Raw genomic sequence first — 26,905 nt, forward strand, 5'->3', positions numbered from 1 at the left:
TAGCTTCCGTTCAATTTAAGCTGAGGCCTCGACAGCAGACGAAGATCCCTGTTGCTCTCTCAAAAGACGTCTTTGCTTGACATCCCAGTTATATACACGAGCCGTGTTGACTTCCATGGTTGTGATTTGGCTTCTCAAAAACTCGAGATCCTCTAATGTGTTCTTGAGTGAATTCTTGGCTGTATCCAGCTTAGAGGTCAATAAATCCTTTGCCTCTTCACAAGTATATTCAAGCATGACATTAGCACCCAACCAAAGGTACACTGAGCCAGTGGCTTCGATCTTTGCCTTTGCATAGAGTGTGTCATTCAACTCAAAATCTGTGTATAAGGGTTCTTGGCTATCTTGTTTCTCGGTCAATAAGTCTACCATGGCAATCGTCTTTTCAATCTCGGGGATCTTTTCTTCCAACACCTTTCTACGTTGCAATAAATTGACTTCCATGAATTTATACTTGCTACATGAGTGTGTATGTGTGCGATGAGTGCCTTTTGCTTCTCAGAGTGCCGCATCACTTGGTTTTACCTGATGGCTTCTTGGAATTTCTTTAATACAACTTCAACGGGTTCTGCTTCAGAGACATAATCCTCAACGCGTTCCTGATCATGTTGACATTAGCTCGTTTAAATGCTCTGATGTCCATCTGTAATTTGAAAGACTTACCACAAAAGGAGAGCTTGGAATACCACGGGGATTAGACATTAACTTTTGGTCGCTCATCTTTGTATTTATGTTGGTGTAAAGTCGAGTTGAAATTAGATTTGCTTCAAACCATCAAATGAATGTGAAATTTTTTAAAGCCTTCTCTGCTGGGATTTAATGGGACAGGTGTGAAGAACGAGATGTTGAAGCATTGGAAAGGTTCAGAAGCTCGTTCATACGATGTACCAAGTGTAGGGCTTGAGAATAAGTGAGGGTAAGATGCTTGTGGATACACTTGGATAAGCAAGCAACAATATACTGAATTCAGCATTTGCATTCTATACAAGTATTGCTATTAGATGATTCTGATACATATGATGACCTTACTGTAGGCACACACTTGACACTCTACTCAATGCAACTAAATCAAGTATGCAAGAGAATTTAGAATTTACCAATTGCTGATAAATTTTTCCAGATTTCTCCTGGACAAGAGTAAGGAGACCATCGATGACTATACATCATAATGCAGCATTTACCACCGCCATCCATTTCCATCTACAGCAAGATAAGTCCAAAGGGTTAAAGATAAACGATAAAGTTTAGGGCTCATTACAAAAAGTGATCATCATCGCATAATTGCGTTTGAGAAGCGACGCTTTGACATGTCAAACACTGCAAACAAGCAGCTCATGATACGGTGAAACCAATGCCGTAATCCATATACTCATCGATTTACATCGCTTTGGTCCGAGGAGATTTGGCTTGGGAAAACGTATAAAACAGTGGAATTCAACGCACAGGCATTCATTGCATCATCTTTTATATCAAATGAGTCAAGATTTTAGTGAGATTATTGGCAGACACATTGTCTACAAATACGGTGAACTAGGTGTCTATGAAGCCTACTTTCAATCTGACCAACTGCTTGTATACTCCATCCATGGTGGCCCTATGAAAGGTAGATCCAACTACCAAAAAGCTTACTATCAAAAGGTGCGCAATCACATTTATAACGTCTCTTGGATTGAAGAAACTGGCACAATCGTTACTATTACAGTGGATCTAGAGCTGAGGAAGGTGCATTGCTTTATCGCTTTTAGTCAAGGACATTGGGAAAAAAACGAAGAAGCACACGGTGATAAGAGAAACCCTGCAGATCTGGAGAGATGGAGAGCGCTGGCCAGGATTGGCGATCACACTACAAGAGTCGTTCATCTGGATGAGGCACCTATCATCGATATCTATGATGGACCAGGAGAACTGAAACCAGTGACGATGGATATGCCATTTTTCTAGTTGAATAGCGTTCATTGGAATAATTAATAAAGGCTTTTTAGAGCAGTAAATATGACATTGACTTGTAAACTAGCATGAGGAGGCGGTTGTTTAGTTGTAAAATAACAACATCGGTTTTTAATGATATACTACAGCTGTTGTGTACGATGATAGTAGTAACAATTTACGTGTATCTATCAGATAAGTCGCTCCAATACCTTTCTCTGCTTCGCTGTGCAGTTGAAGAAATCTTTATTCGGGGTTGCTGCCTCAATCCAACTGAAAGTTCACTTTCAATTCTTCTATATCTCTTGAGAACCTTCCATAAACAATCTTTAACTGTGGATCCGGGTTTTCCAAGATGCCCCATATCTGTATCAACTAGCAAAATTCATGGACACGTAGACAACATTCTTGCACTGCCTCCCATTGCTCCAATGTATGCAAAACAAAGCCAAATTTGGGCACGTTTGAGTCGTGTTTTCTCGTGCCATTAGCCTTTTTGGGCCACCAGAATAGCGCCAAACAATTGCTCTCATCCAGCACTTACTTCCTGACACCTTTGCTCAACTTTTTGAGGACCTAAAAAACATGGTGAAAAATCAACCAAAAAGCATGAGGCACCCCTCATGGTTTTCACCGAAAATTAAACGATCGTATTTTTGACCAAGAAAAAACGACTTTTACTATAGCATATATTAAATCAAAATGCTGCTCTCGATTCAAAGCAACTCCTGAAACTCTTTTGTGCGATCTTTCGTATGTAAAATCTTGACATTTTGGCCAAAAACCTTATTTCATATTTTCCAAATGTTCTCAATAATTTTTTTCAAAACACCTATTGTAATTGATACTATTAGATGCGTCTTGAAAAGTACTCCAAGAAAGCTTAAGAAAGTTATTTTTTTTTTTTTTTTTTTTTTTTTTGTAGGGGAGTCGAGCTCCAGGTTTTATTTAAAGTCCTTTAAATGTCATACTGAGGGATAGAAAAGACTGTTGGTGGACCCAATGTCTGCAAAGAAGGGGAATAAGAAATTTTGAACTAAGTTGGGAAAGAAATCTACTACTAATAAGGTGCGACTCCTAGAGCCAGTACAGTCTTGCGGAAATCGTCAAAATATAGGTCATGGATAAGAGTACAAAACACCAAACGAGGACATCAGTACTACGTCAAAAAAATCAAACAACTTGCGTTCACCAGGATTTGAACCGGGGATCCTCCCGTTGGCATACGGGAGTTCTACCACTTCGCCCTACCACCAGGGACAAGCTTAAGAAAGTTAGGGTGGTCGACACAACTTATATAGTCGAAATTTGCAAAATAGTTCAAACAAGTCCAAATTCGAAGAGAATCTTTCTATTTTAGGTGAAAAAAATCTCGGAGATATAATTGATTTTGGCTGACCAAAGCAATGCCATGCTTATTGTAGGGCTATTTGATGCTGCTATGCTCATAAACAGAGAATTACGGATTGAAGCATACCATCACTTATCTTGAATACTTTTAACATTTTTATGTTTGGAGTGTACAGCCTATTTTATCAGACACAAATCGACAGCTTGTATCTAAGCAACGATTTAGAGCTCTTTTGTATTTAATATCGTCGTCGACATTCGAACCATTCTTGTTTGATGTATTTCGGATGCATAACCTTGTAAAAGATGTGGATTAGTTTTGGCACTGGCTTCTTTCAAGTGAGCCGCTTTAGAATGCCAGGATGAAATAACAGTTAACTTTATATTGCCGAGGAAAAAGCGATGAAAAGATATCATCATCTTCGCCACTAAAAGGGCTACCAAACCATTTATAATAAGAGCAGAGCAGGGTAACTGAAGCTAATTTGAACATCGGTCTTTGCGAATAAATGGTAGGATTGCAACAGCAATAGCTGTAAAAATTCTTAAACCCAATCAGTAATTTGTAAGCTGCAGACGACAAATTGCGATCTATAACGCACCAAAGCGTAGTTTTACTTATGCAGAAAGCCTTCGCAAGCTACATTATATTCTAAACTCGTTGATATATTTTTGCAGTCTATTATGGTCAGTCAATAACTACACTCTACTTGTGAAATTCATTCATCCTCTTGATAAGCAGGCAGCCGAGTATTTGATATCTCGAGACCTTTCCGGAAAAACCTCTAGTTCCAACGCTAACGTTTACTTAAAGCTTCCATAAAATGGCAAGTTACACCATGCAATACATAACACAGGCGCACAAGATGCTATTAATACCCGAGATGCGTTAAAAATAGGAATCGACGGGAAACTTGCTGAAAATGACAATTTTTGTCAAATCCACCATCACTGTAACATTGCCATTTTAATCGAGCATGGTATAGCAGTAATATGAACATTTGGAATGTAGCATGAATATAGGATCAATTTAACATACAAATTGTGTTCAAGATTGATGCAACACTAAAGATCCTGTACCTGCTCATACAAGTGCTACGACACAGACGCATCTTGCCATGTATATTTTCTTTTTTTAATTGTAAAACGAGTATGCAAACGTCTAAGGGGTTATGTGTACTCATTTCATTTCGATGGATACATGGTTGGCAATGGAACATGAGTTAAGAAAGTTTTTTTTTTTTTTTGTTAATTTTTGTTTTGACAAATAGTGAATACATAAGAGAGTATCAGGAAGAGGAGGGAGTAGAGGACAAGTAATGATTGCGTGCGATATATAATGATGATTTCAGATGAGAACAGTAATAACTATAAGAGATATTCATGTAAATAAAAGTGGCAATGATAGTAAAAGGACAGCGGTTTCTTCTTTTCAAGAATAAATAAATATTATTATTATTTTCACAGGTTGCATATTATATAATAAAGAGTGGAGGTTGTTGACAGAGAGCAAAAAGAAACTGGATGAATCTAATGAGACTTCTTGTAAACTCTGAGACCATCATCAGCTTGACCCTTCTTGATAGCGAAACCAACGGCCTCAGTGTCAGGATCAAAGGTGGTATAGAAAGCATTTGTCAAAGAAGTACCAAGGACCCAATCGCGATCAGAGTTACCACGGCTAATCTTGGTCTCACAACAATCACGGTTAGCATCAACAACGGCTGTCCAGTATTTAGCAGGCAATTCAACAATGTGGTCTTCGAGAGTCATCTTGAGCATAGGCAAGTTCTTGATTTCAGAGCACTTGATTTGATAACTCTTGGAGCTAGATTTGTATTCACCACCAAACTTCTCATGGAATTGATCAGCTTGATCAGGAGGCATAACAATCAAACTAGTAGAGGTACTGATGGAGGCAAGAGCATTGGCTTGTTGCTTCAATCTCAAACCACCAAAGCTAGCATGACGGATACAGACATCCCAGTTCTTGGCCTTGGCTCCAGGATCATCAGCGAGACGAATGTACTCAACCTCGCCCTTGATGATGGACTTGTCAATACCACCGAGAACCAAGTAACCAGCAGGCTCTTCTTCCTTGGGCTTAGTGTTGGAACGCTTGACGACACCGAAACCGCCACCAGTAACTGAACCAGAGGTATCACCACCAGTAGTAGGAGGAGTGGTACCGACGGAAGGAAGAGCAGTAGAACCAGCAGGCAAAGCGCTGGAGGCAGTGCTGTTGGTGACAGTGTTGGCGGTGGTGCTGCCAGATTGATCGAAACCAGGGCTGCTGGTGGTAGTGTACATACCAAATTGAGCACTAGCAAGACCAGAGCCAGATTGGAAAGCGTTGGGAACAAAAGCAGAGTCGGGAAGTGCAACATCACGCTTGCTCAAACCTAAAATGTTCACGTTTTGTGGTTAATGATACAGATGAATAATGATGATATATAATCTTTTTAGTTACCTGAGGCGGTAGAGCCGATCTTTGTGTTGTTGAAATCGACACTGCGACCGAGACCGAGGTAACCATCAAAGCCTTCGCCAAAACCAGACATACGGTAGGCACCACCAAATGGCATGTCCTTGACTTTGAGACCAGCAAATTCAAAAGTATCCATGTAGACGTGAGTATCAACGCAAGAATTACCGTACTCTACAGAGAACTTTCTGCCAACAGAGACGGCATCTGAAGACTTGCGAGCGTAGTAAGTACAACGGCCACGGCAGTTGTCAGTCTTACACTACAGAATGAAGGACATGTTAGTAGATGTTTTAACATTCTATTTAGCTACATGAATGAACTCACTCTAGAGCCACGAACCCAAGAATAACCGATCGCTAATTGAAAAGTAATGAAATTAAGTACAACCTGAGAAAAATAGATAAATAAGGGGGAGCAGAGTGCTACATACTGGTATCAAAGGCAAATGTGAACTCTTGAGGGGGATTACCGATCTTGACTTTACCGGCAAGCTATTGCTATAGGGTTAGTAAGTTGGCAAAAAAAAAAGAGCGAGCATGAAGAAGCAAGGGAACATGGTATTTTGATAGAAACAAATTTTTACATCTGAGTGGTACAGTAGTAATTAAAGATGTTTCTGTAATCAAATGTATAATAATAGTTTCCTCTTTCTCCATTTTCTAGGTACTTACGACACCGTTATCAAGTGCTTTTCCAGCAGCTTTGTAGATGCCTCCATCATCTGAACGTTTGTAGAGAGGGATGGTGATGGGTTCTGCTGCAGCATTGAGAGCAAGTTGGACGACAGCTGCTAAACAAAGAAAGGCGGCACGCATTGTTGTATAGGTTTATATGAGTGAGAAAAAAAGATTGGAAAGGGTTTTTCTGTTTCGATTCTAGAAAGATGTATGGCTGTTGATAATTCGAAATAAATTCCAAATGTTGAATAGAGTAGATCTAAATGTGGTTCTTTCTTTTTTTTTGTGATTCTTTAATGTTGATCTAGATGTGGTTTAAAGATATCTGTAGAATATTGAAAAAAAAAAGAAAAGAAGAAATGAAAAAGAAAAAGAGAGAAAAAAAGAGAGAAAGGGATGCAATAATGTTATAAATGAAATCAAAAGGAAGCTCAAATATATATAAATATAGGTTTGGCAAGCGAAAAGGGCAATCGAGAGCGAGCGAGTTCCAAACCAATATATTATTGTGGTGACAAATAGCTGTGCGTGCGTGGTTCTTTCAAGGTGCCTGGAACTATACAAGAGTAGCACTCTCCTAATTTCTGTGTAATGTCAGATTTGAAAATGCATTAGCTTCAATTAACTCAAGCTATTATTGTGATTTGTCTCCGCGCCAGTGGTCTATGGGCTCAAAAAGACCATACAGTCCTGACTGATTGGATAGCACCAGAGTATCTATTATTAAATGGCTCTCTGCTTGTCTCCAAGGTAATGACACCAAGTAAATATTAATAATTCAATTGAATTGCATATTACAAAAGAGCTGTAACATTACTTTTCCGTGGTATTTAGGCCCAAAAAACCAAAAATAGATCATTTTCTCATTTCAAAAGGCAACTTTTATATACACAAAAGGCGAGTTCGGGTAACTTGTATCTCCTTCTCCTCCCCCTCCCCCCCTCAATGTCTAAAACAGTGTCTATCCCCCCTCAAATCTCCTGGAGATTATCCCTGATCATATCGATATGATGGTGGTGATGATGCTGATTTCATCTCCTACTGAATCAAATGTCTGTTACAAATGTCATTGATCATGGAAAATATATAATGCCATGGCACCTAATAAACACAAAATTATGTAGATCTTTGTTTTGCATCATCTGATTGAAAATGTGATCAAATGTAGAATAAGGGTAAGCTACACACCCTTCCAGACGAAAATACCATCATTTCGTAATAGCCATCTGTCATTCCTATCTCTTATTTATTCGCGGATTCTAGAAGACTTTTAAAAATGACACTAAAAAAGAAGAGATAGTACTTCATCTTGTCTAGACACTAAAAATACCTGGGTTACCTTGAGGCAAATCACAGATGCCACTGATATCATGTTGGTTTTATATGAATTTTCGCCAAGAAAACAAGAATACAAAGAGGTTTGCTCATTCGATTTATGCGTAGGTGGTGGGGAAAATCAATCTTTGATTTAATCAGGGGCAGTTTCTCAGTGAGCTTTCTTTTTTTCATATAAGCTCTTGTATTATGTGCTTCATTATTTATTGGTGATTACCTATTGTACTTGATGTAATGATAATGAGATGGCCCAACACTTGGTGTTACCTTGCTTAATTGCTCGAAATAATTGCCTTTTATGTGATTTATCATTAGGATTGGGAGGCGGGGGGGGGGGGAGGAGTCTGAGGCGAGGTAAAATGAAGGGCACTTTAGAGTGTGCTTCAGCCTTTCTGAAAAGTAAAATGCATCAAGGCCGTATTTCCGTATGCTCAATTAATGAATTCCTGACATTCTATTTTGCTGCAGAGAATTATACATCTAACAAGTTTATTTCTCAAACTCGAGGTGTAACCATAAACTAGGTCACCATTTTTCATAAAGAACCAAATTTCCTTCTGCAAACATCACTGCCATATTCTAGGTATTCTTTGCGCTGTACAAATGTTTTCTGCAGCTCCTTTTCTGTACTCAAAGAAATCAGTCGATTTCCTCCTTCCCAGGCAAATGTTACTGGGCTATTCAGATGTGTCAGAGTGTGTTTCATTCAATGCAATTCAGCAGCTTACTCTTCCGGTTTGGCAATGCGAATTTCATAATCAATAGGCACAAATTGTCGAAGATCTTGTTGGCTAGTCAAAGTATGAATAAAGAGTGCATCAGGGTCAAGATAGTTTACTTACATTCTTTCCAAATAGCCTGGGATGTTGGTATTTCCGCCTACAAGCACGATGTTTGCATACAAAAGTCCATGAATAGCTTAAAATCGCAAGAATGTTAGGGCTGTCTTTTCGAACATCAACGGATCAGCGATTACCTGGATCGCATGCATTGACACTCTGCACAATGGCCTCTGGAATACCTGCTTGTTCCAAGCCGATGTCTGAAGGATGCATCAATATCTCGGGTATCATGAATCGCTCGTTATTCATTGCTAATATTTGCTGATCTGCTGTTGTGGTGGCTGTTCCCTTGGTTCGAATGTGTCCAGTTTTATTGTTGATGAAATCAGGCAGTACATACTCTTGTATGATTGTGTTTTTAGCAAGTGGTTTCCTAGGGATGTTCATCTAAGTACGTTGACTTGACATAGGCATCTGCCAACTTACTTGCAAATGTCTAAATCTTGATACACATCCTTGGAAACAAAGCAGCACTTTTCTTTCACATCGTTGATAATGAATGTTTCTTCCATCATATCATACGATCGAAATGATACCACTTCTTTCAATTGATTCGTCAATAACTTTCCACCCACGTTGATGCGTCGAACCCCTTCTGGTATCGCCTTGCCCTTTAAGAAGGGGACAATATGCGTAAATGAATACCCTGAGTCCACTATCAATGCGCAATCAGGGACTGAAGCCGCTACTGATCCTGACTGACTATCACCAAATAGTCCTCCTAGGTCATTCAACAAACAAAGTTCTGGCCCTATCGCACGGAAGCAGGCTCCAAATTCGAATTCCTCAAATACAATCTGATCATAGTTGTCTTGTATCGCTGGTAAATTAAAGCATGGCTCTGTGATCAATAATCGACTGTCTTTTGGCTCTATCTTGGAAACATTTTTGAATAGACTATCCCATATCGTGCGCTCAATACCCCAGTTGACGAGAAGCCCCTAATTTTGCAGTTAAACAAAAAGAGTTCAGTGGCAAACTATGTCGTATTTAATATATGTATAAACCTTTTCAAAGGGTAGTCGATAGTACAATGATGAGAAATCAGTGCAACTATCCATCTGATCGCCTACGTAGTGTCGTTTATCTGTTTTTCCACGGACAATGGCGTTGGGCACTAGTCTACAGAGGGAGGTTATTGGGTGATTCTCTTGCGGCATTGTCTATTATATACCGAGGAGATGCACCAGCAGAGGCAATTCCAACCTTCATACTGTGGGCGCCATTATCTAGAATAACGGTAGGTGGTGCCATAATATACAAATGCAAAGCTAAGAAAAGTGCAAGCCATTTGTCAAATTCTTTTTTTAATATTCAACCTGACACTGAAGTTTAGATTTAAATTCAGGCACTCGAGCCAACACGCTTTTCTATGTGTTGGCTTCAAGGTAACATATAACAGCTTGTCTTCAATGCTGATTAAGAGGTGACACTGTTTATACAAGACTATTGCTGATGAATAGCTTGATATCAAGCCGGTTTCTCATGGGAGAAAGCATATAAAGGATGGGTAAATAATTTATTGTTTCCAAGTATGCTGTGCTCTATGTGAATTAATGCATTTTTTTGTAGGATTCTGTATCACTCGCAGATGCTGAGGTGTTGGCAGCTGTAGTCTTATCTAGAAAGTACAATTGTTCGTCTGAATCCGACTCTTCTTCTTGCTTTGTCCAATTGAAAATAGTGCTGTCATTTAGAATGACATTTGCTGTATCTGTCAAAAATCCAGCAGCAATCTGTGAGAATGTGCGTCCACCTTCAGCCAGTTCATTGACGGATTCTCGGCTTGTGCTATCGTTTCTGAATACATTGTTCGAATCGAAATCGCTGAATACATCAGGCCCAATCTCGTTGATTACTTCCGTAATGTCTTGCGATAATTTCTCTCGGAGCTGACGCAGATTAGCTGTACTATCAGGATCCACCAATGCAACATATAGAGGTCGAAGCGATCTATAGCCCTTGTCAGTATGAGAAATAGTGTTATTCGGTGAAAGCACTCACTTGAATACATCCACCCCATTTTCTGCAAACCGCATGGACGCATAGCTGACAAAAGGAAGCATCGTCCACGTCAAGAGAGGGTACAGCATTGTTTGGAACCAGTCCAAATCCGATTTCATGCAAATCCACAGCACAATAAGAGTATATAATCCGTATAATGTTGGAATCAGTACCATACCAACAAGAAACTTCCATGTTGCTAGGACATCTCTACCGGCGACTTTGACGGATGAGCTTGCCAACGCATCTTTTGCTTTTTTGGTACTAATAGCCTTTGCTGTTACCACAATTGGTAAATTCAGAATGGATCTACCAAATTATACACATGAGCATGTCTTTTACTGCTATTCTTTGGCAGAACTTACCCAGGGAACGATAACAGACCCCACACAATCAAGACGCCCACACGATACCACAACAAGAAGAATGTTCTCCATCCTCTCAGGTTAATTTCCGGCACTTGATGATCTCTCAATCCATGATACTTGAGCAGCTGGTTGTACGCCAGCACTTTTTGTTTTAGATTGATCACTCGAGGATCGTTCTTGTACAAGTTGTATCCAATAACAAATCGTCTGTTCAAATCTACCACTTGAGCAATATGCAAACGTCGATGAGCAGGTTTATAAAGTCTTCTTGCTGCCTGAATCACCATTAATGTCTGATCATTGGGCACATTGACAGTGACTGATTTGAGTGCGTAGAAAATGGTATCCAACAAGTTCGAGCACGCTTCCCGCTTTTGCTGTCCTCCCTGCTTGAATTGCTCGACCAGATCTGCGGATATAGTAATGGGGTTGCCAAACTCGATAACTGCTCTTGAACGGAACCGATGTGCATGAAAGTAGTTCAAACCGCAAGGTACAATCTTGACATCAAGGCCAGGATACTTGGCCATTGCACCCAGAGCCATGATAGTAACACCTGCTTTGAAAGGCAACATCTCTGCACGGTCATGGCTACCGCCTTCAGGAAAGATGGTGATACAGCGACCATTGTTCAACTCCTCGTATACACGTTCGTATACAGAATCCTGATCAATATGGGGCAAGCATTTATAGGCTGTGCCAGATGATTTCGTCAAAAGTTCCAGTGCTTTCTTGTCGGTGACGGGGTTAGCGATCAAAAGTTCAGTGTCTGATATCACCCGAGTGATTTTGAAAATGCCAGCATTACGAGGGAGAATGATGGAGTCATGAGGTTGCAATTGAGTGGTAAATTTTGTATCCATGCCTTGAATCTTGAGCGGATCAGTCTTCGGATTGAGAAGGTAAATACGACCATGACCAGCCTCAGCTAAATCCTGAGGCCTCTTGACTGGAACTAAACATAGTAGACTGGTTAATACTGTTCTGTGTGGTGTGTGCAATGCATTTTACTTGGATGGAAAAAGCTAGCCAAGAACCCAATGGCCCACTGCTGCATTGATTTAGCCGCAATCAAGAAAGAGACTCGGCGGTTGCATTCCCGCATCACAATCAATGGATCTACAAACTACTTTAGTGTGTTAGAGATCAAGTCTGTCTGCCTGTTGGCTGAATTGCGATACTTTACTTGGTTAGCGTGAGGAGCAGCCACAAAAATTAGTGGACCTTCTAATGGGATTTTATGCGATCCTCTAGGTCTTATCTCTCGAAAGAAGACATCAAGCATAATGTTGAATAGCCAGAGAGCACCATCATAGAATATGTCGACCTTCTGTCTAGACATTTGAAATGATTATTAAATGATGTAAAAGAAAAGAAAAAAAAATGACATGTTGTGGAGAGCGAAAATTTTGTGCTTGTTGTTTGTAGATCACAACATTTCAGAAATGCAGATTTTGGTAGGCATTACGCGGCAGTCACTGGATGTGATCAAAGTGGCATGTAATGATACCAATATCCTCGGCTAAAGAGATGAAAGGCTGTTTCAACGGCTCTGAACTATACAGCAGTAAATTGTAGTTAGTCTGATGCTTAGCGTAGAGAAAGATATCGAATATTATTTTCCATCAATAAAGTTGCTGGATTCCATCCCCAGCAGTATACTTCTGATTGAACAGACCTACCCTTCAAAAGTATATTATAGGTACATCTTATTGCCCGATATCTTCTGTAACAGAATTTGCCTTACGACAGCAAAGTATAATACGAATATTGCTCGATCCGAAAACTGACTTGCAGCCATCAATGAGCTAATGCCGCAATGCCTGTAAATACTTTATTTGAACATCAATACCAATAAAAGAATTCTTGGAATCACTATGTAATAGGGAAAATTATTCTACCAGCCAGCACGCTCTAGCTATTTGAGAGAAATACCATCCTGCAACAAAGTGGGCCATATGGTTTCGTTGAGAAGTCTCAATGAATCTGCATTGATGATTGTGATTATTTGATATTTTGTAAATAAACGCTTCACATTGTCTTCGGCATGTTCCGCTGTGAGGAAAAGAAGAGTTGAGTAAAATGTTGCCTTCTTCAGTCCTTTGGCGATATAAGGAGAAATTGTTCCAAGATAATACCCAGTTGTAAGTGATTTTTATAAAATATTTTTGGTTGTTTTGCCAAAATGCCAAGTGTCTGTCATCAAAACTCTATTTGTAGTACTTTTTAAATTGTAGATCGAACAAAATCCTATAGAATGAGCCCTACCTCGAAGCTGTGGCATTAGTTCTTATGGATCTACAGTGCACAATAGGTCAGCTCCAGCCAAAATTGTCCAAAATCGATCGATTAAGGCTAGCCTTTGCTACCGTGGAGCATATAAAAACCTTGTTGTGCGTTCCTATCAATCATTCCACTTCCTAAATTTATTTTATAGACCTGAGTACCACATAGACGTCTCCATGGTGTGATTTTAGAAAATTGTATTTTTGCCACTGTAAATTACAATGTGGGAGTCGAAACCTCATTTTCGCAAGGAAGCATTGTAACAGCTAAAATGGGGTCTCATTTTGTGAAGCAAACAGAGGGAACAATGTTTAATAAGTAATGGAGAAAGAAGCTGGAGTTGACGGCTGAACAAGGAAGAGTATGCAAATACCATTCTTTATATATTGGCTTTTTTGTTACGTTTTCCAGGCCTAATTATGTAATAACAACCAATGTAGCGACTGGAAATCCCTTTATATATTTAGCAACCATCTCTCACACTTGTTGTAAATCTGAAAGTACGTGAGAATGGATATAAGCTTATTTTCGTAAAATCAGATGAAGAGGAGAGGGAAGAGTGAATGTCTACTGCTATTTATATGTATGATTTATGGATTGCTTACACGCCCGTCTAGAATGGTGTTCTCATGCTAAGTTTTAGTGTCAATTCTCACTTATGCTAAATGGTAATTATTTCAGATATAGATGATCAGTCTAAATATCTTTAGTTGCTCTTGGTAACGTTAATTACTTACATTCCTTATCTGCTATCTTTTGACATATAGAGAATAGCTTACTGAAACTTAGCTTATGTAAATATCATGGTTATCGTTTACATGTTGATACAGTTTATTTACATATGCTCCATATGTGCATAGTTTATTACTGAATTCAATCTACGATATTGTGATTCAGGAACAGTTAGATGTGTGAATACAACAACACTGGGTATACAAAGGTCCTAAAGTAAGTCTCCATCATTGACATAGGGCTTGGAATAGCTGTTCCCCTCCTTTGTCGAATACTCAGTACAGTTTTAAATTCTTGTCGCATCACAGCGACGTATCAAGTTATCACCAAGCGGTTTTAGATACAACGTTTCGCAACGCCTCATCTATCGATCTATTACTCTTAGCTTCTTTTAAAGCTCTTTGTCTTATTATACGAAGTCCATTCCCCATCAAAATTGCCTTATTCCCATTTATAACAAAGAATTTAAACTGTCTCTATTCGAAACCACTTTTATTACAAACACAAAGCCATACAGATCAACATTAGATCAACTAGTTGTAGACCTTCGCCGTTTAGACTCCTCAGCCAATCAAATCGCTTGAAAACTCCGCTGACCTAGAAAAAAATTTGCGAGGGTTTCCCCCTGTTTTGATGTGAGGCAAAATTTTAAGCGCCGCTATAATAGCAATATAGCCGCTGCTATCATCAAATTTCCCTCAGGTGCTAGAGCATGCCTTACTTACACCACCTAGCTTTAAATTCAGGCATTGAGACCCTCAATCATCACTAAAGTAAGTAGCGATAACCAAGTGGAGGCGGCCTATCTACCTCCTAGCCTCGGATAAAGTCTTGTTGAGCTTCAGGGATAGGCACATCCACACAACGTAAAAAAAAAGAGGTATGCTTCAAAGAAACATAATGATAATAGAAAAGAAAAGTAAATCACATGCTACGATACTATAGAAGTATAGTAGTATGTAAGCAAAAAAGGAACACTCACGCTAAGCGAGTCAAAGAAAAGTATAACATACACAACATTGAAGATGTTCAGAACAGCTCGTTGTTGTTGTAACAAAAATGCATACATGAACAACGTGCATGGTGGTAATAGTCGGATGTAAAGCAACACAAACACGCACAATTGCAGGAGCAACAGCAGTACTATAAGTATGCAATACAACATAATGACTAATGTTGTTTCATGTAAAGCCACAGAGGAAACACCGCCAGTAAAAGAAAATAAAGAAGAAAGCGCAACAAGGCAAACGTCATGAATGCGTTATCACAAGAAAGGAAGCAATTATATAAGCGTTCAAAGAAGTTTTATATCATTGCGACCAGAAGAAATAAGATACTTACTGCAGTAAAAAGGGGGTTAAAAAAGCAGGTAGAATACTGTTAAAATCCTTCTTTATTTGAAATTAGGATAATGTGCAATAAAATGTATATTCTACGTCTCTATTTATATTATTTGGTTTATATCTCTTATCTGGCAGCAGTTTAGTAGTTGCCAGTGATTCCATTACTTTATATATTTTTGTTGGGTCATTTAGTTGTTGATCTGATGGATCAAGAACGGTATTTCAATATATGGTTTTTGAATCATGCGTAAAGAATAGCTCTTTATTGTTGAGCCTGTATCCTTTTTAGGTATATTTATGTTACAACACATTACAATACCCTTGACATTTACTTTAGTATCTGTCATCTCTTATTTTAGAGCATTTAACCCTTGCTATCATCATGCTAATACTATTATTATGCATGCCTATCTGCTGATGGTAGCATGGTTTGATTGAGATGACATTTATTTTGGGTTTTGTTTATGATGGGAATCTAGTCTAGTTCACTTCATGCCTCCCCGCTAAACGCAAACAAGATTTGCGTTGACCCGGTATGCAGCAAATTTAGAAGACTTAAATTCGAAATGAAATCAGAGATATTGGAAAGGAAAAAATTATGTATTATGTATATATATATATATATATATATTTAAAGAGATATTTTAGGTAGGATATTATTTAGATTTCGTATTTCTTGCACGTTTTTGGCGGCGAGTATTTGTTTGAGGCAATTTTGTTTGGCGTTTCTTAGATTTGTTGATAGTATTCTTAATTGAAGTATCATTGATTTCTTTTCTAGATGCCTCTCGTCTTTCAAGTTCTTTCATTTTCTTCCAGTAATTGGTAATAGGAGTAGGTGTGGAGAATAGATCAGGGGTAAGCCAGTCATTCTCTCTTTCACCGTAACCACACCATTTGGTCAGATATTCGTATGTGCCATCGGGGAGCACTCGATGATCACGAATTTCTTCTACCTCATATACTTGCGCTTCCAATGCTGTTTCGTCTAATGAGACAACTTTTAATTCAGAGGGCGTATATTCACGATGTAGCAATTCGCTAGTATCATCTTTTAGTACATACGTTCCTGCTTGAGTACGTCGCACCACAATATATGGTCCTGAATATAGCGGGGCTAGTTTATTCGATCGACCTTCTGCGTAACGTACCATTACAGGTGTACCAGCTGGAATATCTTCGATTATGTAGTGTTTCTTGTTGAATTTCTCGCGATATATTTTAGCCAATTCATCAGTTCGTTGTTGTATAGCAGGAAAGACAATGTCATTCATGGTTTCAGCTCTTTTTTGTAGCTCTTCCAGTGTCAATGCTTTCCTGTTATTTCTATTAATTTTCTTAGGGTCCAATGTTACTTGTCTTGCAAACATCAAGCTGAAAGGGGTGCTTGCTGTGCGATCACGGACTTTCATGTTTATAGCTAGTTGTACAATAGGCAAACGGTTATCCCAGTTTCTGGTGCCATTCCCACACATTTTCCTTAGTGTTGCAGTTACAGTTTTCACAGAATTTTCACTATGACCATTTCCCTGTGCGTAGTAAGGAGTGCTTTGTATCATGCCAATGTTTAATGATTTATAGATGTATTCTGATAGTTGAGATTTGAATTCTCTTCCATTATCAGATAAGGTAACATTCACTGCTAAACCATAATCTCCATAGATTGAGACCAAGGTGTTAGCGATTGTGTCACTTTGTTTGTTTGGTGTAGGACGAGCAATGATGTATTTGGTACAGATGTCTACAACCACAAGAATATAACAATTGCCTTTTTCCGTTACTGGTAAGGGTCCAATCATATCCATGCTAATGAAATCAAATGGTTCATACGACACTACACTTCTTGCTGGGTTGAATCCTTTCTTTGCAATATTATGCAATTGACATTCCTTACAAGACAGCAAAAGTTCTTTGGCGTCCTTATAGATGGAGTTCCAATGAAGACCATGATAAGTGTGAATGTGCTTAACCACAGCCGCAATCCCAAAATGTCCTACCTTATGTGCATCTTGGATGATCTTTTTACGATCTTGTTGAGGTGGACAAACATAATCAGTTGTGGTTTGTTTAAACTCTTTGCTACTGAGCTTTATCGCTAGGACATTTAGATTGGGGTCTTTGGAATGAACTTCCTTTTGTTTAACGATTTTGTTCCCGGTAGTTCTTCGTAGCAGGATTAGCTTGTGTAGTTTCTTAATCTGTTGTTCATATTCATCAGCTAGCTCTTCATCTTCGGTTATGGCAGGGTACAATCTCGATAGTCGGTCAGCAAGAATGTTTTCCATTCCTTTGATGTGAGCTACTGAGAAATTGTATTCTCCTAAAATTTCCAGATACCCTTGAAGAGTGCTGTTCAGTGTTGATGATGTAAAAAGATACGTTAGGGCCAAATGATCACATAAAACAGTTATATCATTGTGCCCCCATAATAAAGCTTTGTATTTTTCAAAACCAAACACAATGGCTGCAGTTTCTCTTCGGTTAGTAGACCAATTTCGTTCTGCACTATTCAAAGATCTGCTTGCGAAGGCTATATGCTTAATGCGTCCCATTTCATCCTTTTGGAATAGACAGGCTGATATTCCCAGAACGCTGGCATCAGTTTGCATGAAGTATGGCTTTGATGGATTAGGTGCATAAAGGATTTGACTAGACATGAGTATTTGTTTGATTCTTTGGAGTCTATCAGTATGTAAGGATGTCCATTTTGCAGTGATTTTTTTCTCATTTCGTAGACTGTCAATAGGAGCAGCTATTTTAGACAGCATTGGACAGTAGTTTCTTAAATGGCTGATAATACCCATAAGACTACGGACCTGTTTCGTTGTCTTTGGGATTTCCCATGACTCAATGTTTGATAGTCTTTTTGTATCAATTTTTGTGGTATCTTTACTGATGATGAATCCAAGCAGATAGACACTTGTTTGGAAGAATGAACATTTATCTGTATTGATACGTAGATTTACTCTACTCAATCTCCTTACCACTAAATTAACCATTAGTGCATTAAATTCTGCGTTTCTAGCATACACCACGATATCGTCTAAGTAGTGGCAGACTCCTGCTTGGATTTCATTGCCAATTTGAGTGGTGTCTTTGTTTTGTTTTATGTATAATTTCTTTACTTCATCTTTCAACTCTTGTTCAATGCCATCGAATAAAACGCTCATTGTATAGACAAACTGGCTTACAAGGAATTTTAACCCAAAAGGGGCTCTGGTCCATTGGTACGTCAGATTGTTATGACTAAATATGAGGCAACGTCTTGATTCTGGTGATACAGGAAATGCAAAATAAGCTTGCTTTAGATCCAAAACACTTATGACATTAGCGTTACCAACAACCTTGCTGAAGATTTCATCTATTTTTGGTACAGCAAAGTTCTCATGACAGTCTTTATCCGAGATGGCAGCATTTATTCTTCTTAAATCGCAACAGATTCGAAGCTTGCTAGTTTTCCCGGTGAGTGGATCACGTTTAGGTACAGCCAATAAAGGTGAGTGAAAGGTTGGATCAGGTTTGGTACGCTCGACAATGCCATCTTTTAGCCATTCTTCTAGCTGTGATTTGATTTCTGCATTTGCATTTACCGCTAATGGATATTGTCGAACGAAACAATCACTGGGATCCGAAATTTTGATTCTTACAACTGATTCTGGCATTGTACATGCTGCATCACTTGGGATAGCCCTGTTTTCGTCCAAAGCTGATTGAATTTGTGCTAGCAATTCTTTTCTTTCGCTTGGAGTACCATAATCAGCCTTTTCAGGATTGAATTTGTTTTGTTGATCGTGATTTATATCCTCAAACTGCTTCATTTCTTTGTCCTTTTCTGAATCAGGAAATTTATATGCTACTCCTTGCAGGTAGATATTCAATTTGGGTAGAATATCGACACCAAGTAACACATCAAATTCAGTAGACAACTCATCATTAAATTTAATGACCTCGAATTCATGAGCGAATTTGATATTGTTTGTATAAGTTACTTCCATAGGTTCAGTTTTACCAATTCTTGTTACCGTACTGTTCTTGTTATCATCATTTACAGACAAGAAATTGAGAAAGCCATTTGTTTTATACGTTTGTATGTTTGAAAACGATTTATTTAATATGCTTTTATTGATGAAACTAATATCCGATCCGGGATCCACTTTTCCGATGATTCTTCTACCATTTAATAGAAGAGGCGTGATTAGTTTCATGTTGTTTTTGCTTTCGTTTGTCTTTTTAGACTTACATTTGTAAATTTCGTTTTCATATGCTTCTTTTAAAGCTTGGGTCATCACGTCAGTTTCATTTTCTTCTTTAGTATCAGAAGTAGTAGACACGGACAATACGTTGATTCCATCACCAGCGCCCTTTTGGCGTTTAGCCATTCGATATTCTTCACAAGTATGGCCATGCTTCCAGGGGCGACCACAATGGCGGCAAGGGTTAGGGTTCTTGGTAGTAGCCCTATTGGGCAGATTTCGATCACCAAGCATTCTTGCCTTTGGCAAAGCAGAAGATGTGGTGGCAGATGAGCCAGAGGTAGCAACAATAGGGGGTTCAACAGAGCCAAACTTGCGCTTGGTGTCCTTTCCCAGCATCAATGATTGGGGAGTCTTTTCACCAAGAAGATCTACGGCAGCATTGTGAATTTCCGTGGTAGTCCAGGCTTGTCTCTTGGTATTTGAAAGGAGCACAGTACAAATGTTCAGTTGCCAGGACTCGGGTAAAGACAACAAAAAGACATCACCAATTGTCAAATCATCACGATGATAGCCGGCCTCACCAACAGTGCGGAAGAAACGATTGGAATATTCATCGACAGATTCATGGAACCCAATTTCCATATTCATCACAGCACGACGCTTATGTATTCTTGAAACTACTGTCCCAAACTTCTTGCTGAAAACCAACTTGACATCGTGCCAGACATTGCACTTCATGACCACCGTCTTCATCCAGTCATCCAATTCATACGACAACGTGAGGGGAATGTACTTGCGCCATACGGTTTCGATGTCTTGGCCAGAAGAATACACAATTTTTTCGAATTCTGAGAGGAAATGATCAACAGAACGATATGCCTCCTCATGTGGAAATGGTTTAGCTTTGTTATCCTCCAGTTGGAATTTGGGAAGATCTCTCTTGGAAATTTTTAAGCCAGTGGACGATGAGTTAGCGGCAGCGGAAGCCTTGGTGGCAGCAGCAGTAGCAGCAGCAGCAGCCTTGAGACCATCGGTAAGTGTTTTGACATGCTTGTCTAAATTGTTTACTTTTTCACGGAGTAGGTTGGCTTCATCAACATTGACATTGGAATGGCTCAGAGCTTTCAAGTATGCTATTTGCGCATTTTCCTTTTGGAGTAGAACCTTCTTCAGAACTTCAGTCAACGTTGGCGGCTTCGTAACAGGTGGAGCAGGTTGTGGTGAGGTAGCGTCAGGGTTGACAATTTCTTCACCTTTAGTGGATATAGTGGGCGCAGGAGACGGGGTGCCAACGAGGTTTGTATATGGGTCAGCCGCGAGATCCATCTCATTGAGGCGTTCAGTTGTTGCAGAAACTGAGGCAGGTAAGGATGCGTTGCCATCCTCCATGATGACGTCCTCTTCCATGGGATTAGGTGAGCCAGCACGAGATGACAGTGGGGAGTTACCAGACAGAACAGACGACATAACGAAATCAATGATTGATTGTAACAGTAAAAAATGCAGTAAAAAGGGGGTTAAAAAAGCAGGTAGAATACTGTTAAAATCCTTCTTTATTTGAAATTAGGATAATGTGCAATAAAATGTATATTCTACGTCTCTATTTATATTATTTGGTTTATATCTCTTATCTGGCAGCAGTTTAGTAGTTGCCAGTGATTCCATTACTTTATATATTTTTGTTGGGTCATTTAGTTGTTGATCTGATGGATCAAGAACGGTATTTCAATATATGGTTTTTGAATCATGCGTAAAGAATAGCTCTTTATTGTTGAGCCTGTATCCTTTTTAGGTATATTTATGTTACAACACATTACAATACCCTTGACATTTACTTTAGTATCTGTCATCTCTTATTTTAGAGCATTTAACCCTTGCTATCATCATGCTAATACTATTATTATGCATGCCTATCTGCTGATGGTAGCATGGTTTGATTGAGATGACATTTATTTTGGGTTTTGTTTATGATGGGAATCTAGTCTAGTTCACTTCATGCCTCCCCGCTAAACGCAAACAAGATTTGCGTTGACCCGGTATGCAGCAAATTTAGAAGACTTAAATTCGAAATGAAATCAGAGATATTGGAAAGGAAAAAATTATGTATTATGTATATATATATATATATATATATTTAAAGAGATATTTTAGGTAGGATATTATTTAGATTTCGTATTTCTTGCACGTTTTTGGCGGCGAGTATTTGTTTGAGGCAATTTTGTTTGGCGTTTCTTAGATTTGTTGATAGTATTCTTAATTGAAGTATCATTGATTTCTTTTCTAGATGCCTCTCGTCTTTCAAGTTCTTTCATTTTCTTCCAGTAATTGGTAATAGGAGTAGGTGTGGAGAATAGATCAGGGGTAAGCCAGTCATTCTCTCTTTCACCGTAACCACACCATTTGGTCAGATATTCGTATGTGCCATCGGGGAGCACTCGATGATCACGAATTTCTTCTACCTCATATACTTGCGCTTCCAATGCTGTTTCGTCTAATGAGACAACTTTTAATTCAGAGGGCGTATATTCACGATGTAGCAATTCGCTAGTATCATCTTTTAGTACATACGTTCCTGCTTGAGTACGTCGCACCACAATATATGGTCCTGAATATAGCGGGGCTAGTTTATTCGATCGACCTTCTGCGTAACGTACCATTACAGGTGTACCAGCTGGAATATCTTCGATTATGTAGTGTTTCTTGTTGAATTTCTCGCGATATATTTTAGCCAATTCATCAGTTCGTTGTTGTATAGCAGGAAAGACAATGTCATTCATGGTTTCAGCTCTTTTTTGTAGCTCTTCCAGTGTCAATGCTTTCCTGTTATTTCTATTAATTTTCTTAGGGTCCAATGTTACTTGTCTTGCAAACATCAAGCTGAAAGGGGTGCTTGCTGTGCGATCACGGACTTTCATGTTTATAGCTAGTTGTACAATAGGCAAACGGTTATCCCAGTTTCTGGTGCCATTCCCACACATTTTCCTTAGTGTTGCAGTTACAGTTTTCACAGAATTTTCACTATGACCATTTCCCTGTGCGTAGTAAGGAGTGCTTTGTATCATGCCAATGTTTAATGATTTATAGATGTATTCTGATAGTTGAGATTTGAATTCTCTTCCATTATCAGATAAGGTAACATTCACTGCTAAACCATAATCTCCATAGATTGAGACCAAGGTGTTAGCGATTGTGTCACTTTGTTTGTTTGGTGTAGGACGAGCAATGATGTATTTGGTACAGATGTCTACAACCACAAGAATATAACAATTGCCTTTTTCCGTTACTGGTAAGGGTCCAATCATATCCATGCTAATGAAATCAAATGGTTCATACGACACTACACTTCTTGCTGGGTTGAATCCTTTCTTTGCAATATTATGCAATTGACATTCCTTACAAGACAGCAAAAGTTCTTTGGCGTCCTTATAGATGGAGTTCCAATGAAGACCATGATAAGTGTGAATGTGCTTAACCACAGCCGCAATCCCAAAATGTCCTACCTTATGTGCATCTTGGATGATCTTTTTACGATCTTGTTGAGGTGGACAAACATAATCAGTTGTGGTTTGTTTAAACTCTTTGCTACTGAGCTTTATCGCTAGGACATTTAGATTGGGGTCTTTGGAATGAACTTCCTTTTGTTTAACGATTTTGTTCCCGGTAGTTCTTCGTAGCAGGATTAGCTTGTGTAGTTTCTTAATCTGTTGTTCATATTCATCAGCTAGCTCTTCATCTTCGGTTATGGCAGGGTACAATCTCGATAGTCGGTCAGCAAGAATGTTTTCCATTCCTTTGATGTGAGCTACTGAGAAATTGTATTCTCCTAAAATTTCCAGATACCCTTGAAGAGTGCTGTTCAGTGTTGATGATGTAAAAAGATACGTTAGGGCCAAATGATCACATAAAACAGTTATATCATTGTGCCCCCATAATAAAGCTTTGTATTTTTCAAAACCAAACACAATGGCTGCAGTTTCTCTTCGGTTAGTAGACCAATTTCGTTCTGCACTATTCAAAGATCTGCTTGCGAAGGCTATATGCTTAATGCGTCCCATTTCATCCTTTTGGAATAGACAGGCTGATATTCCCAGAACGCTGGCATCAGTTTGCATGAAGTATGGCTTTGATGGATTAGGTGCATAAAGGATTTGACTAGACATGAGTATTTGTTTGATTCTTTGGAGTCTATCAGTATGTAAGGATGTCCATTTTGCAGTGATTTTTTTCTCATTTCGTAGACTGTCAATAGGAGCAGCTATTTTAGACAGCATTGGACAGTAGTTTCTTAAATGGCTGATAATACCCATAAGACTACGGACCTGTTTCGTTGTCTTTGGGATTTCCCATGACTCAATGTTTGATAGTCTTTTTGTATCAATTTTTGTGGTATCTTTACTGATGATGAATCCAAGCAGATAGACACTTGTTTGGAAGAATGAACATTTATCTGTATTGATACGTAGATTTACTCTACTCAATCTCCTTACCACTAAATTAACCATTAGTGCATTAAATTCTGCGTTTCTAGCATACACCACGATATCGTCTAAGTAGTGGCAGACTCCTGCTTGGATTTCATTGCCAATTTGAGTGGTGTCTTTGTTTTGTTTTATGTATAATTTCTTTACTTCATCTTTCAACTCTTGTTCAATGCCATCGAATAAAACGCTCATTGTATAGACAAACTGGCTTACAAGGAATTTTAACCCAAAAGGGGCTCTGGTCCATTGGTACGTCAGATTGTTATGACTAAATATGAGGCAACGTCTTGATTCTGGTGATACAGGAAATGCAAAATAAGCTTGCTTTAGATCCAAAACACTTATGACATTAGCGTTACCAACAACCTTGCTGAAGATTTCATCTATTTTTGGTACAGCAAAGTTCTCATGACAGTCTTTATCCGAGATGGCAGCATTTATTCTTCTTAAATCGCAACAGATTCGAAGCTTGCTAGTTTTCCCGGTGAGTGGATCACGTTTAGGTACAGCCAATAAAGGTGAGTGAAAGGTTGGATCAGGTTTGGTACGCTCGACAATGCCATCTTTTAGCCATTCTTCTAGCTGTGATTTGATTTCTGCATTTGCATTTACCGCTAATGGATATTGTCGAACGAAACAATCACTGGGATCCGAAATTTTGATTCTTACAACTGATTCTGGCATTGTACATGCTGCATCACTTGGGATAGCCCTGTTTTCGTCCAAAGCTGATTGAATTTGTGCTAGCAATTCTTTTCTTTCGCTTGGAGTACCATAATCAGCCTTTTCAGGATTGAATTTGTTTTGTTGATCGTGATTTATATCCTCAAACTGCTTCATTTCTTTGTCCTTTTCTGAATCAGGAAATTTATATGCTACTCCTTGCAGGTAGATATTCAATTTGGGTAGAATATCGACACCAAGTAACACATCAAATTCAGTAGACAACTCATCATTAAATTTAATGACCTCGAATTCATGAGCGAATTTGATATTGTTTGTATAAGTTACTTCCATAGGTTCAGTTTTACCAATTCTTGTTACCGTACTGTTCTTGTTATCATCATTTACAGACAAGAAATTGAGAAAGCCATTTGTTTTATACGTTTGTATGTTTGAAAACGATTTATTTAATATGCTTTTATTGATGAAACTAATATCCGATCCGGGATCCACTTTTCCGATGATTCTTCTACCATTTAATAGAAGAGGCGTGATTAGTTTCATGTTGTTTTTGCTTTCGTTTGTCTTTTTAGACTTACATTTGTAAATTTCGTTTTCATATGCTTCTTTTAAAGCTTGGGTCATCACGTCAGTTTCATTTTCTTCTTTAGTATCAGAAGTAGTAGACACGGACAATACGTTGATTCCATCACCAGCGCCCTTTTGGCGTTTAGCCATTCGATATTCTTCACAAGTATGGCCATGCTTCCAGGGGCGACCACAATGGCGGCAAGGGTTAGGGTTCTTGGTAGTAGCCCTATTGGGCAGATTTCGATCACCAAGCATTCTTGCCTTTGGCAAAGCAGAAGATGTGGTGGCAGATGAGCCAGAGGTAGCAACAATAGGGGGTTCAACAGAGCCAAACTTGCGCTTGGTGTCCTTTCCCAGCATCAATGATTGGGGAGTCTTTTCACCAAGAAGATCTACGGCAGCATTGTGAATTTCCGTGGTAGTCCAGGCTTGTCTCTTGGTATTTGAAAGGAGCACAGTACAAATGTTCAGTTGCCAGGACTCGGGTAAAGACAACAAAAAGACATCACCAATTGTCAAATCATCACGATGATAGCCGGCCTCACCAACAGTGCGGAAGAAACGATTGGAATATTCATCGACAGATTCATGGAACCCAATTTCCATATTCATCACAGCACGACGCTTATGTATTCTTGAAACTACTGTCCCAAACTTCTTGCTGAAAACCAACTTGACATCGTGCCAGACATTGCACTTCATGACCACCGTCTTCATCCAGTCATCCAATTCATACGACAACGTGAGGGGAATGTACTTGCGCCATACGGTTTCGATGTCTTGGCCAGAAGAATACACAATTTTTTCGAATTCTGAGAGGAAATGATCAACAGAACGATATGCCTCCTCATGTGGAAATGGTTTAGCTTTGTTATCCTCCAGTTGGAATTTGGGAAGATCTCTCTTGGAAATTTTTAAGCCAGTGGACGATGAGTTAGCGGCAGCGGAAGCCTTGGTGGCAGCAGCAGTAGCAGCAGCAGCAGCCTTGAGACCATCGGTAAGTGTTTTGACATGCTTGTCTAAATTGTTTACTTTTTCACGGAGTAGGTTGGCTTCATCAACATTGACATTGGAATGGCTCAGAGCTTTCAAGTATGCTATTTGCGCATTTTCCTTTTGGAGTAGAACCTTCTTCAGAACTTCAGTCAACGTTGGCGGCTTCGTAACAGGTGGAGCAGGTTGTGGTGAGGTAGCGTCAGGGTTGACAATTTCTTCACCTTTAGTGGATATAGTGGGCGCAGGAGACGGGGTGCCAACGAGGTTTGTATATGGGTCAGCCGCGAGATCCATCTCATTGAGGCGTTCAGTTGTTGCAGAAACTGAGGCAGGTAAGGATGCGTTGCCATCCTCCATGATGACGTCCTCTTCCATGGGATTAGGTGAGCCAGCACGAGATGACAGTGGGGAGTTACCAGACAGAACAGACGACATAACGAAATCAATGATTGATTGTAACAGTAAAAAATGCAGTAAAAAGGGGGTTAAAAAAGCAGGTAGAATACTGTTAAAATCCTTCTTTATTTGAAATTAGGATAATGTGCAATAAAATGTATATTCTACGTCTCTATTTATATTATTTGGTTTATATCTCTTATCTGGCAGCAGTTTAGTAGTTGCCAGTGA

The 26,905-nt window shown here is 39.1% G+C and overlaps 7 protein-coding genes across 7 annotated transcripts; 1 reads left to right on the forward strand and 6 right to left on the reverse strand.

Annotated features, from left to right (window-relative positions):
- Positions 1-15: 15 nt before the first annotated feature.
- On the reverse strand, positions 16-720 carry ATC70_001951 (uncharacterized protein; the record flags this gene model as incomplete). Its single annotated transcript, XM_064821338.1, has 3 exons — positions 16-457; positions 526-599; positions 664-720. The coding sequence occupies 3 exons, from the start codon at positions 718-720 to the stop codon at positions 16-18; spliced, it is 573 nt and encodes a 190-aa protein (XP_064681024.1).
- A 753-nt stretch (positions 721-1,473) lies between these two features.
- On the forward strand, positions 1,474-1,941 carry ATC70_001952 (uncharacterized protein; the record flags this gene model as incomplete). Its single annotated transcript, XM_064821339.1, has 1 exon — positions 1,474-1,941. The coding sequence occupies one exon, from the start codon at positions 1,474-1,476 to the stop codon at positions 1,939-1,941; it is 468 nt and encodes a 155-aa protein (XP_064681025.1).
- Positions 1,942-4,806: 2,865 nt separating this feature from the next.
- Positions 4,807-6,579, reverse strand: ATC70_001953 (uncharacterized protein; the record flags this gene model as incomplete). Its single annotated transcript, XM_064821340.1, has 5 exons — positions 4,807-5,678; positions 5,747-6,023; positions 6,089-6,120; positions 6,195-6,255; positions 6,436-6,579. The coding sequence occupies 5 exons, from the start codon at positions 6,577-6,579 to the stop codon at positions 4,807-4,809; spliced, it is 1,386 nt and encodes a 461-aa protein (XP_064681026.1).
- A 1,732-nt stretch (positions 6,580-8,311) lies between these two features.
- On the reverse strand, positions 8,312-9,872 carry ATC70_001954 (Aa_trans domain-containing protein; the record flags this gene model as incomplete). The annotated part of the gene is made up of 7 exons (XM_064821341.1): positions 8,312-8,453; positions 8,505-8,567; positions 8,619-8,694; positions 8,753-8,991; positions 9,045-9,559; positions 9,626-9,740; positions 9,793-9,872. 7 exons carry the CDS (start codon positions 9,870-9,872, stop codon positions 8,312-8,314), a joined length of 1,230 nt encoding a protein of 409 aa, XP_064681027.1.
- Positions 9,873-10,171: 299 nt separating this feature from the next.
- On the reverse strand, positions 10,172-12,332 carry ATC70_001955 (uncharacterized protein; the record flags this gene model as incomplete). The annotated part of the gene is made up of 5 exons (XM_064821342.1): positions 10,172-10,571; positions 10,623-10,931; positions 10,988-11,945; positions 12,002-12,116; positions 12,177-12,332. 5 exons carry the CDS (start codon positions 12,330-12,332, stop codon positions 10,172-10,174), a joined length of 1,938 nt encoding a protein of 645 aa, XP_064681028.1.
- A 3,675-nt stretch (positions 12,333-16,007) lies between these two features.
- On the reverse strand, positions 16,008-21,014 carry ATC70_001956 (uncharacterized protein; the record flags this gene model as incomplete). The annotated part of the gene is made up of 1 exon (XM_064821343.1): positions 16,008-21,014. One exon carries the CDS (start codon positions 21,012-21,014, stop codon positions 16,008-16,010), a length of 5,007 nt encoding a protein of 1,668 aa, XP_064681029.1.
- Positions 21,015-21,706: 692 nt separating this feature from the next.
- Positions 21,707-26,713, reverse strand: ATC70_001957 (uncharacterized protein; the record flags this gene model as incomplete). Its single annotated transcript, XM_064821344.1, has 1 exon — positions 21,707-26,713. One exon carries the CDS (start codon positions 26,711-26,713, stop codon positions 21,707-21,709), a length of 5,007 nt encoding a protein of 1,668 aa, XP_064681030.1.
- Positions 26,714-26,905: the final 192 nt, after the last annotated feature.

This window comes from Mucor velutinosus, assembly GCF_035048745.1.
Source record: "Mucor velutinosus strain NIH1002 chromosome Unknown tig00000093, whole genome shotgun sequence".
NCBI classification, from domain to species: Eukaryota; Fungi; Mucoromycota; class Mucoromycetes; order Mucorales; family Mucoraceae; genus Mucor; species Mucor velutinosus.